We start from the raw sequence: 14550 nt of genomic DNA, 5'->3' as shown, positions 1-14550 counted from the left end.
ATTACTCAGTTACTCACAGCATTACATTTAACTGGCATGTTCTTCCTTTTTGTCTCACAGTCAAAGTGTAAGACAGGGATGTTAACCTTTTCTTCTGTATGTGTTCATGAAGACATACAGCCATCTAATCAAACAGAGGTGTAAATGGCCATTTCCCTGAAAAGCAGTTACCAATGCTGTTTTTCTTTGACAGGCTTCATCATCATTCAAAGAAAAGCATAAGGGGGAGACCCCATCACTGAGACAAGGAGTGGCCTTGGCTGGACAGTATGGAGGGAACATTCCTCCATCGTCAGCTCATCCTCACATTGCTTTGGAGGGAAAGCCAAACAGCAGCCACCAAGCTCTCTTGCAGCATCTGTTGCTGAAAGAACAAATGAGACAGCAAAAACTTCTTGTGACTGGTAATGATCAAAGCTCCAGAAGTACTAATTTAATATGTTTTTAATGACATTTGTGTTCGGTTTAAATGTGGTAATACAAATAGAGTACATCCTAACTCTTGGGAAAAGTGGAAGGGTGGAAGAAAAAAAGGACAGCATCTTTGTTTTCCCTTTTAGTGATTCTGTTTCAGTCTGTTAGCCTGAAAGAATTCAATGGTTACAGAAAAGAGAAAATGATTACTTCATCACATTCTTTTGCAGCTGCTGAACTTCCCAGCCTGGCGAGGCACGTGATACACATCCCACTGCATCAGTGCAGATGCAGAGTTCTGCAATATACACCCCTCTTCTTACTGAAAGCTTTCTTCCCTGTTAGAACTATTAGTTTGTTGTTTTTCACAGGGGAGTGAAATGTGCCTGTTTTGCAGGAGCGGTTCCTCTTCATCCACAGTCTCCTTTAGCAGCAAAGGAGAGAGTCTCACCTGGCATAAGAGCTGCCCACAAGCTGCCTCGTCACAGGCCTCTGAACAGAACCCAGTCAGCTCCTCTTCCTCAGAGTACTTTGGCCCAGCTGGTCATCCAGCAGCAGCATCAGCAGTTTTTGGAGAAGCAGAAACAGTACCAGCAGCAGATCCACATGAACAAGGTGAGTTCCCAACGGAAGGAATTTCCAAATAAATTTAAAAGTGGAAAACTTACAATCTTAAACCTGGAAGTTTAGTTTTGGTGCCATGTCATCAGAGACAATAGAGAGGTTCTTGCAGGAGTTTCTTTTTTGTTTAGGCACAGTTGATATATACATTTGTATGCATCTTAATGTTAAGGTTCTGAAGTAGGCTACAATACAACAAAATAGAGTTCAAAGCAGCTTACATTTTTACCTGACAGGTGTTTTCCTGTTGAATGGTAAATGATGTCTTAAAGATTGATGTGTACTTCTGAGCTGCAGCAATCACACCACTTGCTGCTTTGGAATTGTATTTAAACTTTTCTAATTGTGGACTAGAATGTTGCATAAATAGATAACTTATTTTAACTCAAACCAGTTTATTAAATGTATGGGTTTATATAAGAAGGTTACTAAGCCTCTGGAGAAATTTTTAATCTGTGTTTATCAAACTGACTTTTCTCTGTGAGTAATGTGAAAGTTTCTTACCTATATGATGACATAAAATGACCATGAATTGTGTATACAAGATTCCCTGTACAGAAACACCTTATTCTGAGCAGGGGCAGGGGAAAGAAGAAAAGGGACCACCCATTAATAAACAAAGAGCAACAGATTCTCAATAAATTTATCAATACTTCTACAACAAAATCAAGTTGTAACCTGCTCTGAAATTAAGATATGCAAGTATCCTTATCTTTCCTGCACTTAGTACACAGCTTTCCACAAGTTTTATGCTGAAGTTCCATTAGTATTACAAAGATATTCATTAAACATCTTTAGTTGTCTCTTTTTGTTTTAGTGTTACTCAATAACAATATATAAGAGGCAGTGACAAAGAAGGAAAGATGAAAAGTGGATGTTCAGCTCTTGCACCTAAAAAAAAAAAAATCTATCCACCTTACTTACTGGGTGAATTTCCCAGGGGTTACTGATTCTTTGGAATCTACTAAGAATTCCCAACAAAATTAGAAACAAACCTAGAGTTTAAGTACATAGTTTGTACAGTGGTTTGGTTATTAAATCTTGTCTTAATTAGGAAAAATGAAGACCAGAAAACTTCAAAGTTCAGAGCTGATCCTTGCATGTTAACCCCTCTCAGCTTGGGTGTTTTGATTACTCAACTAGGACTCCAGTTGGCTTTTCTTTGAGTATGCATTCCATATGTTTAATCAAGATGGCATATGTATATCTCATAGCCTCAGGTTTTGAAAATATTTCACCTTCCCTCAATTGCCTAAAAAGACTTCTTAACTGCTAAAGTACTGAGTCTTTGTACTACAAACCCATCAGTTCATGCATTCCTCACAAAGCAAAGAATCCCACTGATATATTTTTCTTAGATAATATGCTTGTTGATATAAATTCTACCATAGCATCTGGGGGAATGTGCTGTGGCATATATGAGCATTTGTCTCCAGTGTGAAAATTAAACTTGAGGCACATAACCATATATTTCTAGTCACATAGGACTAAGAATGCATTGCATATTACCAGAGATCGATGGGATAAGGAAGGAAAAAGATTGGAGTTGGTTTGCCATAATGTTTATTTCAGTAACATTTTTTTTTCAGTTGAACTACAGTGAAAATACATGCTAATGAGAATTCCCTCTCATACTTGAAATATGCCTTCATTCTCACATGGTTCTTTGTGATGAAGAGACAAAACTGGTGAATCTAGCTTTTATTCTGTACAGTATAGGCTATACACATATGCAGAGTGGAAATTTGAGTCTATCCTAGGGCCTCTCTCTGCCTTGAACCTCCATAACCTACTTTTGCCCCAAGAGCTCCTCAGTCTCCTTTACTCCTACTCCCAGAGCAACCAGGCTTCTTCAGCAGCACAGTAACTCCTAAGAGCAGCAAATGCCTGAGGAGGAATGAGATCATGTTGCAGCCAGAGAAGCAGTGGGATTTCTGAGGATGGAATGATGATTAGACTTTACAATTTGCAGCATCTAGTCTCTTCTCCCTTCTCAGAAGAACCATTTTGAAGAATAGTACTGAAAAATGTCAGTGCTCTAATCATGTATCTGTCCTCTGCAAGGACACAGAAAACCAGGGGGCTTCCTTATATACTTACAGAGCCTGATTTTTATAAACTGGAATTTAAGGGTAGCCAATAGACAGGATAGTGAAAAAAAATCAAATAATGAAACAGCTTTTAAATGATGAATTTAAAGCTATCTTCTTTAACCTTTTGGCTAGAAGTTCAGATTTGACTCCTGGGCTAGAGTGGTAGAATATACTTTGTTCAGCCTTAAAACTTGCCTCTCTTCACAGTTGAAGTTATTTTTTTCATTACATAATCTGCACAGCTTTACAATCAAACTCTGCTAAGCAGAGTTATAGTTATTTGAAACTTTAAGCAGTAGATACTCTACACAAGGTAGAAAAACAACCAAATATTTTATTTGTTAGGGTAAGTTTGGGCATGTATCAAGTGAACACGTGAACTTGTGTTTTTTCTGTTGTTCTGTCCATTGCTCATCAGTGTATGGGCTGCATAATGAAATCTGCACAGAGATGTAATTCCTGTCTTTTCAGTCATGGAAAATGCATAGGTTTCATTTAATAAGGAATACTCAAGGACCCTAAAAGTTTTGGTAATAAAAGACCAGAACCATTTTAAACTGTCAAAACTGTGAAATGTAGTTGATCAAAATCTTAGAGCAAATTAATATCTTCTTTTTTGTTTTCTATTTCCCTTCACATTTTCTTTCTTATGTTCAATCTTCAAGTACTTAAGTCTTTAGTATTCAACTGAACCCACAAATTTGAGTGCTTGCCCTGAGCTAAGATGATGGGGTATGTGTCACACTCCCTGATAACTGGTTTTGGACTGATCTTTTTGGCTGACTTAAAGTTGTAACAACAAATAGAGGAAGAGAACCACTTTTTTTTCACCCCATTGTCCTTGTATTTATCTTATATTAAAAGATTTTATATTTTCTTTTAAGTCAGTGCTGCTGTAAGGGTGATAACAAGCAAAATCTAACATAGGTCAGAGGTAAAGGATTCCCCTGGATCATTTACATTTTGAAAAGAAACAAATCATTGCCAAAAGGTGTGCCTCTGTCCTTACTAGCAAAGAGGAGATCCCCTATGGATTATTTCTGGTCAGCTGTCAGATGCCTGGCTTTTGATGTGGGAAATGGTATATGTCTCCCCTGAAGTCTGACATTTATACCTGTGGGATCTACTACACTGACCTTCTGAAAACATTCTGCAAATGTTGACATCTCCTCCAAAAGTAGGTATAAACCCTTGTCCCAGAATTAATAATGAATGTGAAGTAACCTGAACTCAGCTTGTCTTAGGGAAGACCAGCTTTGCCATTGTCAGCTTTAATATACTTCTGTCCAAATGACAGCTTATTTCCTCATAACACCCTTTGATCACCATCATCTTCATTCTGCTCAATAAAGGGAGACCAAAGTCCAAAACCCCCAGTTAAAATTAGTGCAATTGGATACCAAAAGACCACTGCCACAATAAAAAATCTTAAAATCTTGATATTATTGTGTGTATCTGTAAATAGAAAGCTTTGACCCAGCCACTTGCAGAAAAAACAAGGATTTTGATTTAACTAATCTAAATGCAATGTCCCTAAAAGAAGTCTGTGTTAAAGAAAATTTCAGAAATCATAATGTGAAGAGTACATGAACAAAACCATCTGTCTTTAGAAGTTATTTTTGCATGCATGATGAATAAGACCTGCCTCTACTGAAGCTGAAGTCTTCGCTGGGGATTTTATTTGATGAATGCAGGAACCCTATTTGTGTTCTTAAGTTATGTATTCATAGCATTTTGGCAATTTGTTTTCAATGGTAAAATTCTCTGTATTGGAGAAGTAAAGGGCAAAATAATGGGGCAGTTGGTAGTGTGCTCTAAAGTATGGGAGGTATATGGATAATGTTAAGGCTTATATAAGCAATGCCTGAATTTCAGTTTTCATTCTAGGATGTCAGTTGGTTTAAAGCATCTCTGTTTAGGGAATTGGTGACCATGAAAGCATGTGAGGTAAAAAAATATATAGGAAGGGAATATTCATTTGTTCTCAGTTTGCCAATATCTCTTAATAAAAATAAAAAAAAATACAGAAATTTATGTTGATGGAAAAATAGAACCATTATTTATTGCCAGTAGGAATATTGAAAAGATACAGTTAACCCCAGATTAATCGTTCACTTCTCTGAATGAATTTAATGGAATGTGGGAGGTTCAGCAGTAGTAAATCAATCTAGCTTCATTAATCTTATTACTCTGAGGTTTTGGCTTTGCAGCTTACAAATCTGACCAGCATCTTCTGTAGGTGAGAGATACTCCTTCAAATATTGCTAATAGCAGGGCATTATTTGGGCAAAGCTAAAGGAACTCTTGTCAGTTTGGAACTGGAAAATGCCCAGATCATTTTCTCCTTTAATGAGAACTAATATTTAAGCCATAATGCAGAAGAATGATTTTGAAAGATGAATGCATCCCTTAGAAATGTTTTACTGCATGAGTAACAGATAGAACAGGTGCCAAGTTGTTTTCAGTACAATGTATGTGCAGCACATGTAGCTGGTAATCTGCTGTAGGGGAGAAGGGGACAAAAGTGTTCTGTGAGAATATACATGAGTTCTTAGAAATTACTGCCATATATTTAAAATTTACAATTAATTGAGGATGGAAATGTGTTGGTTGGCTATTACAGGACTTTGTGATTTTGTCTCTTTGGAAAGACATCCTACTTAAAATACTGTTATTTATAAGAGCATATAATTTCAAAGGAGAAGTGACAGGCATGCAGCTGAAGGACTTATGAAATGGTCTATTGCAGTCCATATTATTTAGTCTTCTGTTTTTCTGTACAACCAAGCAGGTTAGGATATGTTTGCTGTCTTTTTCTTTGATTGGGCTATTGCAGTTATACAATGGAGTTGATATCTGTAAATACTTCCTCTCCTGCTGATACTATTTACTTTGACTCATGCATATCCCTCATAGCTTAATTTCCTGAAGATAAAAGCAAAAAGTATATAGGTTACATTAGCATGAAGACATTTTTTAGTGACCACTTTAAATGGAATGTGTGATAGCAGTAAAGTATACTGGTGAAATATAACCAATATGTGCAACCCTTAATTTATTAGGGAAATAAACTATGGTTTTGTTATTATTTTTCAACATCCCACTAAAATTCAGATTAAGCAATCACTTTTTCAAAATAAAAAAAGATGCATTAAAGAGAAAGTCAGGAAAAAAAATTGCAAGTGAGGTTTAAAGTGATAGGTTTAAACATAAAGTGTGAGCAGAAGTATCCAGCTGTACAATGAAAGGACCTGAGCAGTGTTTCATTCAGAACATTTTCTGCTGTGTAACCCATCTTTAGATGGAGAAGATGAAATACAGACTCTAAACTGCTGTCTTCTTGTGTCTCCAGATACAGGACTACCACTAGGAGATAGAATTTAAAATGAGATGTTTCCAGCTTAGGAGAACTGTCCAGTAATGCCACTAGTATAATTACTGGAATAGGATGGGGCCAAGCTGTCTTAAAAAAACACTTCAACAAGTATGAAAGCATGGTGGAGACACAGAGAAAGCAGCCAGCTGTGGCTTAGCAGTCTGAGCAGTGGAAGGGATTTGCAGGTTTTGGGTTGTGTCCCCCCCATTCCATCCATGCAATTTGATCATGCTCCATCATATGAGAAGACATGACTGCAGTGCCTCATAGCCCCTTGCCTGAGGCTGAGTTAAAATCACAGTGGGAAGGATGCTTATAAAAAATTTTGTAGTAAAGAAGGCACTTTTTTAACTCTGTTGAGTAAATATATAGAGACTTTCATTTCACAGAGTTTTAGAAAATTTAATTTGCTTATCTCCTCCTGTTGCTGAGATCTGGAGCAAATCACCTGCTGAGTTCCACAGCATGGGACAAGGCTCCAAAACAGGAACACTGCAAATGGAAATGCACACAAATCCCACTCTAAGTCTCTGCATCCCTTCTGTGTGCTTGTTCTCTTCACTAGTTGCATGCAAGAAGTGTCTGAAGGTGGTCCATGTATAGAATCTATACTGCAGTCCACCATTTGTTTCCTCAGAAAGCTCAGCAGCAGATCTGTACACTTACAGAAGTGTAAAGGAGAAAGAGCCGACATAAAAGTGAAAAAGTATAAAAGAAAGGAGCCCAGTAATGAGCTAAATATGTCTTAACTTTGCTGTGGGCATGCACTCGTTTTCTCTTGGCTTCCCCTGCAGAAAAGCCCACCTGGTGTCAAGTAACTGGCACAGGGAATGGTTTACAGATGGATCAGCCTCAGTGATTCCTGTAGTTTATATGATTATCTGCCACACAGATGTTTCAGCTTGTGTTTGCTCACTTGCAGCCAGCCATGCAGCCTTACCTGCCTTTTTCTTCCTGCTGAAGGAGTGGGGAAGGCTCCCCACAAATGGTTAACTAATTAACGATAATGATAATGATAATAATAATAATAATATTAATAATAATAAGTGAAAGGAGTGTACCCGAGCTAATTACAAGTAGTTAGCTTTAGTACCTTCTTGGTCAGTGTCATCCACTGAGAAACAACTGGAAAAAATTCATAGGTTTGATCTGAGAATCTTTCCAGTTGCTGTGTAATGAAAGGAGGCTCTCCCCATGATCTGAAGTAGTGAGGATTGCTCAGTTTAGGGCATGCCACCTGCAGCATGCAGGATACTCAGGTTGTGATTTGCCAGTTACTACAGTAATGAAGAGGGATTTTTTTATTTGTTTCATTTTTTTGAGCCATTGAACTCCCATAACATCTCAAAAATGAAGGTTTGCTGTCACAAAAGCCAGACAGGCTTCCTCTGAGGAATTTGCTTCTCCACTGATGTGAGGCATATGCATCAGAGCATCAAGTGGAAATGTATAAATTGATCTTTCAACTCTCCTTGTTGACTTCATGGGATTTCCTAAACCCAGCTGCAGTTTCTTGATCACAGTTTACATGACAACCCAGCATTTTTCTATATGCATTAGCAAGCTGAATGAAACTGACTGGTCCATGGTTTGTGACAAAAACAGACTTTTTGAAGCCATTCATGTACTCAGTAATGGAGTATGTAACACTAGCTAAAACTCTGTTTGAAAAACATGATTGATGGTTGGGGAGAGACAGATGGGATGAGGAAAGTATGTAAGAGTAAAGGCAAAAGGTGTTTTTTCCCTCTCAGAGTATTTGACTTGGATGATACAAAAGAGTATTTGCTTGAAATTGAGTAAGCCAGTTGAATAAATGATAATTACTGCAATTTCTTACTCACAAGTCTGATTTGTGCCTCTTTCAACAAAGTAGGGATTTTTTTTTTGTTCAGTTTAGGTTTTTGCACCACATTTGGAGTATTTTGGAATGCACTGGCTTCATCTTGAACAGCAGAACACAAAGTGCACATGATTGCAATGCTCAGGCACCTGGCACTTCTGCACAGCAGCAGTTACTGGGCTAGAGCTGGTGCTGCCTGGGGAGCTGTGTTATGTCATCATTGCTGGAGCTGGGATACCTGTGTGATGCACCACAAAGGCTGTAGTCCTTCCAGTCATGAACAGATCTCCTTGTACCATGGGATAGGGAGTTGACACCAGCTCCTTTTCACTTCTCCTTTGTTGGCTTTCGGTGCCTTCATGCTTTAATTGATAGAGATGTTTGTGTGAAAATTCTCTGATTTGCTTATAACAAAATATTAACCAGATTACTAGTTTGCTTATGTTTTATATGTGTTCCTCTGTTATTTTTTGTTGTGAGTAACTAACTGTAAGATGGTGTTTCTGCATTCGTGTTTGAAGATGAAGGAAGATTAATTCCTTTAGTTTACCAGCTGTAACAGATGTGTCATGTTTTTCATTATCTATAAATGTGGTATTTTCTGCTGCAGAATAAAAAGTGACCTTTTGCTCAGGGACTTTGGTTCTTTTTCCTGTATACATCAGCATTTTGATGGTGCATGGCTGTGTGGGTTTGCTGTGGACACTTTAACTTCATCCGTGCAGACCTAGTACTTCATGATGTTTGGCATCAGTGTAAGGAGTCAGTACCTGTTCCCTCTTCTCTTTCCAGATGCTCTCTAAGTCCATTGAGCAGCTCAAGCAGCCTGGCAGTCACCTGGAGGAAGCTGAGGAAGAGCTTCATGGGGATCACTCGATGCAGGAAGAGCGAGCTCCCGCTGGCAGTGCCAGCACTGGGGCTGAGAGCAGCACTGCTGGTGTGGATGACAGAATAGGACAGCAGGTGGGGGCTGTGAAGGTCAAAGAGGAGCCACTGGACAGTGATGAGGATGTTCAAACACAGCAAATGGAATCTGGGGAGCAAGCTGCTTTTATGCAACAGGTAATAGGCAAAGATCTAGCTCCAGGATTTGTAATTAAGGTTATTATCTGAATGAACATCACATGTGTTTTCTAGGCTTTGATAAGCAATTGTGTTTTGATTCACTGAGCTAGCAAATCCTGATTTACTGTTCAAAGAATTTAACAAATGCAGAAGTGTTGTATGTACACTTGAAAACATAGTGAAGCTCATCCTTATGGCCACTAATTGAGAAAATATGTGTTGCAATCAATTATTCTACATAAATCTTTGACTAATAGCTGATAGACATTGTATTAGCCCAGAATGACCTTACATTGCTTAGTCCTAGTGAAACAGAACTTGTATCACCTAGCCTGTTGAGATCAGCAATTGATGGAATTAGTTTCCACACCTGATTGATGAAACATTCTTCTGATTTTGAATCCTCTGACTTCTGCTTTCAGCTGTCTGTATATATTGTATCATACTGTAGTCTTGAACACTGTTAACGTTAGGGTATTCTTTTCCCCAGTAGACAGGTACTGACTGCTATCTTGGTGGTCTCAGGCTGATGTATAAAATTTAATTTAGAGAGGAAAGTACAAGGTGGATATAAAGAGGCAAGGCAAGGCACTGTTTTAAAATTGCATTGTTTTCTTTTTTGCACTGCTTGGTTAATTTTTCATTCTGTTTTATTTGATGATAAGGTAAATGCAGCAGATGCAAGTACTGGTGAGAAGCAAAATGCAGCATTAGGTTCCAGTCAGTGGTTAGGACATTACACGAAAAGCACAGAACTGTTATCGTTATCATCTAATATCCAGTCACTTGTTTGTTTGCTTTTTAAAATGAAGACTAATTGTACAATATCTCATAACCTTTACCAGGGAGTCTCACGGACAAATCCTGAAATAACAGCTGTGCATAAAATGCCACCTTGGCAAGAGGCAGGTTGTGCTTGTCAGGGCTTTGGGCAGTCGAGTGTGCAGCCCCGAGCTGCATCCAGCCAGAGCAGGGCTGGCTGCAGTGCAGGGCCTGTTTATTTAAGTCAGTGCTTTGTCAGGTCCCTGCTGTTCTCCTGCAGAAAAGTGATTTTGGGAGGGGGGGCAGGAAATGCCTTATGGAAACAGGAAGCCCAAGTGATTCATGTGCTGAGGAATGCGGGGCAGGGGGGACGGGGCAGCGCTCCCTCTGTTTTTAAAGGCACTCTATGAATTGATTTATTGTCAAAGAAAATAACAAAGCGAGTAGGGAAATTGTTAAGGAAGCTTTCCAGTGAAACATTTCCTTCATATTCCCTTTTGATATGTTTACCTTGTTTTATAGGTTTACTTTTGTTAAGCTAGTTAAAGATTCATTGTATTAAGATCCCCTTTAATATGGATAATCCCAAACTGACCTGGACTCCTTGTCAGGTTTTTTTTCTATTAAAAATATTTATATTTCTAAAGCTGAGGTATTTTAAGGTGCAGTATCCGGTTTCAAAAGAGATAGTTGTTTTGCCAAATGTAGAAATTGTTCTAAAATATGTTATTAGCATGCGTTGTTTACATTATGTTCTAATGCTATTCAATCTCTTCTAAAATGTTGCAACTTCTAAAGATACATTACCCTTTTTCCTAGAAGGTCTCCAAACAAAGGACTAAATAGTTGATGTTAACATAAAAGGCCTCAGTAGATAGAAAAAGATTTAATTTAGAAAAACACAGGTGATTTTTATGTGTGCTTCATATTTGAGCAGAAATCTTTCTCCATCCTGGATGAAAAAAATTACATTTACATTGAAAAAGTGAAGGCTATTAAAATGAAATTATATGTGTTTCCCATTCTGTATATTTTTAATTTTCTTTGAAATCTGACTTCAGCTTAATCCAAAAAGGGATAGTGCATCTTTTAAAATACATTTGGGGAGAAATTTGCAATTGAGAAGAGTTTTGTACAATATCACTTCAAAGATGTGTATTCACAGAAGACAAAAGATATTTTTATAATGTCATTCAGGTGAGAAACCCCAATATATTAGTGTACTTTAATTTCAGAATCTTTCAAATTTGGATGAAATTAAAATAAGAGAAACTACCTGGAACCAGTGAAAAGGAAAACTGGGTTTAAACAATCACATTTCTAATTGATTATTGTCTCTTACATTTTAAATCTACTGTATTTATTATAATTTACACCCTTAGAGGTGATCTCGTTTTGTGTTGTAAATATATTCTGTTTGTATGTTCCCTTTTTTTGCCTTCTGATATAAGTCTCTTCCTTTCTCAAATAAAGTTTTTTTTTAAAAGATCCCCTTCCAGATATTTGACTTTGTGTAACTTTGGTAACTTAGTGGTGTTTTTTGCTTTGTACAATCAAATATGTTTGCTACACATTGTTGAAACAATTTAAACTTTCAGGAACAAGGTTTTTTATTACACTATTCTTACAATAATTACACAAAGTCTTTCTTTTTGGTCTCTTGTTTTATCCTACATCAGCCATTATAAGTTTTAGTGAATGTGGAATAGTATTGATGCATGCTCATTTTCCCATCATGGCATCTGTCTTGAACACATGATCATACCATATAGGAAAGGTAAAAGCAAATCCCAGTTCCTCAGCTTCTAATTATCCAAAATTCAGATGAATTGTAATAATTTACATGACATTTCTAAAGCCTGCCTAGACCCCTTACCTGAAAATGTGCTTGTTCTGACAACTTTGGTATTCATCAAGACCTTTGCAAAACTAAAGTCCACCCATAAATATGCTGAGAGAGAAGGAATCCATGAACTTGGCAGACTTTAAAACAATTGCATGAGACAGTGAAGTAACAATGTAGAGAACTTCCATAAAGATGTTAAATAACTTTGTGCCATCTCCTGAACTTTGCTTAGGATCCACAGAGAGAGAGCTTCTTCTGCATAACAATCCCTTTTGCTATAGTGCATGAATTACTACTGCCAAAAGAGTTCAGAAAGCTACTGCATTGTAGTTCTTACAACTGTTCATTTTATTTCCAAATGCTTTATGCAGCTTTGATTCTGGCATAACTTTAACTAAAATAAAATCTATGTTTCAACAACATAAGTACATAAGAATAAATAGTTCTGTAAATCAAATTCAATTATTTTCATTGCTATGTATAGCAGCAGCATAATGTTTCATCAGTAATATAACCCCAAAAATAGATAAAATGTCAAATTTTAACTGAGGAAAGCTTAAAACCAGAATTAACAGTATAACATTGTACTGTGTGCATTACTGTTTATACTGTATTTAGAATTATATGTCTTTAAGTAAATCATGCTTTCATAACAGGGATTTTATTTAGCAACCTTTTGTTTAAATACCTGTGTTAGAATTAGAAGAGCAGCCATAAATGTTTTCAATTTACAACATTCCTGTATTGGAGACTGCACCTAGATTTTTTTTCTAAATTATTTACCATGTGTCAAAGCACCCATAATGAAGAAAATAAACATAATACAATACAATTCACATGCCTTATTTCTTCCCAGGGTGATGTGCATCTCTTTTTTTTTTTTTTTTTTTAATGTTTACTCTGTCTTGTTGTCCAAAAAATAAAGCCAGTATAGCTGATAGCTGACAATTTAGAAGTAATTGCTAATAAATGAAGGAAAATCCATCATAATATTTACATACTCAGATACACATTATTGGAATGTAGATTCTGCAGCATTAGCCCTTTTGTCATCTTCTGACATTAACAAAATAGGATTAAAAGCTGAATGCCTCAGTGAAGCACAAGCACTTCAGACACTACCACTCATTTGTGCACTATCTTCATTCCATCTTCATCATCATCATCAAGATCACTTAGACTTGCTCCATGTTACTTAAGCCAACTATACCCTGTTTTTATCTTCACTGGAATTCTGAGGTAAAAATCTATAAACAACAGGCCCAAGCAGCAATCTAAAAATGTTTACTTACTTCTCCCCCTTATGAACACTTCACAATTTGCAGCCAAAATTAGCTAAGCTGAATTAATTTCCTTATTGTATTCTGTCCTGCCAGCAGCATGTCCTACTTATCCACTTAAGAAATGTTTGTTTGATTTTCATTTATTTGTTTAGTTTCTGATTTCCTTATGCAGTTCCCATCATCTGGGTGGTAATGGAGCTTCTGTACTTCATTTCTTGGTGGAAGAATATAGTTTAGAATACCATCTGCTGAATTACTGGTTAGGCAAAGAGAAGAAGAGCATCCTGCATGAAATTATCTCCTCTGGGCTAGAGCAATAATACAAGTTATGTTTGTGGAATTTTACAAATCTATTTGATAGGCTTTGTGCTTTTAGTTTGTTCTTTTCTTGTTTTGTATTTTTTTCTTCTAATTCAGCCTAACTTGGATTAAGATTTAAATGTAAAAAATAGGATTAGCTGAAGCTGCATAGCCAGTGGAAAATCTGGGTTCCTCAGCCATGCTCTCACTCACACACACACACACACTGGACTGGGAAGGTGCATCCTTTAGGCATGTCCCAGTCTCTGGTCCCCATTTGCTCAAGTGTCACACTTCTGCTTGTTTTCTTGTGGCCCCATGGCTCATCCAGCCTGTACAGGACAACCTCCCTGGCTACCTGTGGGCACACACATCTGCTTCAGCCAGCCAGGGATTACTGAGCAGCAGCTGAGATTGAAAGGAGTCCCCTTGGTAACCTGAAATCATTCAGCAATGTGATTTGCTGTGGTCATGGGGGACTCGCTCACTAGAGCTGCTTTGACAGATCAGATACTGACTTGTAAGTGATCCAGTGCCTTAATTAACTGAATAAGATGTTTTGAATGTGGAGTCTTTGTTGCATTTGTTTTACTTTATTTTACATAGCTGTCTTGAAGTAACTGTGTTGACTGTTAATGGTACATAGCCCTGAAATATGAGGGAGATGATTTGGAGGATATGATGTTAAAAGTATCCCTCTGTACACTTGATCCTTCCAGGATGGTTACAGCATTTTTGGCCTTGAGAAGTGTTGTGAAGGGCAGGATAAATGGAAATGTAAGTTTTGAACAATGTCAGACTTATAAATAAACCTGCCCTCCCCTCTCCTCCCTCCTAAATTAGATTGCCACTGCAGTCTTAGCTCAATTCATCTCTTTTTTGTAGGCTGCCTTAGCTGTTTCCTTTAACTTTGCAGCCAGTAAGAGACACTAACCTTGCACCTTCCT

At 37.3% G+C, this 14550-nt stretch overlaps 1 protein-coding gene across 5 annotated transcripts in view; it reads left to right on the top strand.

The window, feature by feature from the left end:
* Positions 1 to 14550, top strand: part of HDAC9 (histone deacetylase 9) — a 446072-nt gene that overhangs the window by 253204 nt on the left and 178318 nt on the right. For 3 of the 5 annotated variants that reach the window (XM_056484523.1, XM_056484522.1, XM_056484524.1), the window contains 3 exons: positions 194 to 404; positions 812 to 1029; positions 9140 to 9409. In XM_056484523.1, coding sequence (XP_056340498.1) covers positions 194 to 404; positions 812 to 1029; positions 9140 to 9409 — 699 coding nt within the window. Of the gene's footprint in view, positions 1 to 193; positions 405 to 811; positions 1030 to 9139; positions 11661 to 14550 lie in introns of those variants that run through there. The other 2 variants (XM_056484526.1, XM_056484525.1) reach the window with 1 other exon arrangement.

Source organism: Oenanthe melanoleuca, chromosome 2, assembly GCF_029582105.1.
Source record: "Oenanthe melanoleuca isolate GR-GAL-2019-014 chromosome 2, OMel1.0, whole genome shotgun sequence".
Taxonomy (NCBI): Eukaryota; Metazoa; Chordata; class Aves; order Passeriformes; family Muscicapidae; genus Oenanthe; species Oenanthe melanoleuca.
Note: the sequence above shows the minus strand (reverse complement) of the source record. Positions and strands in the feature narration are given on the sequence as shown.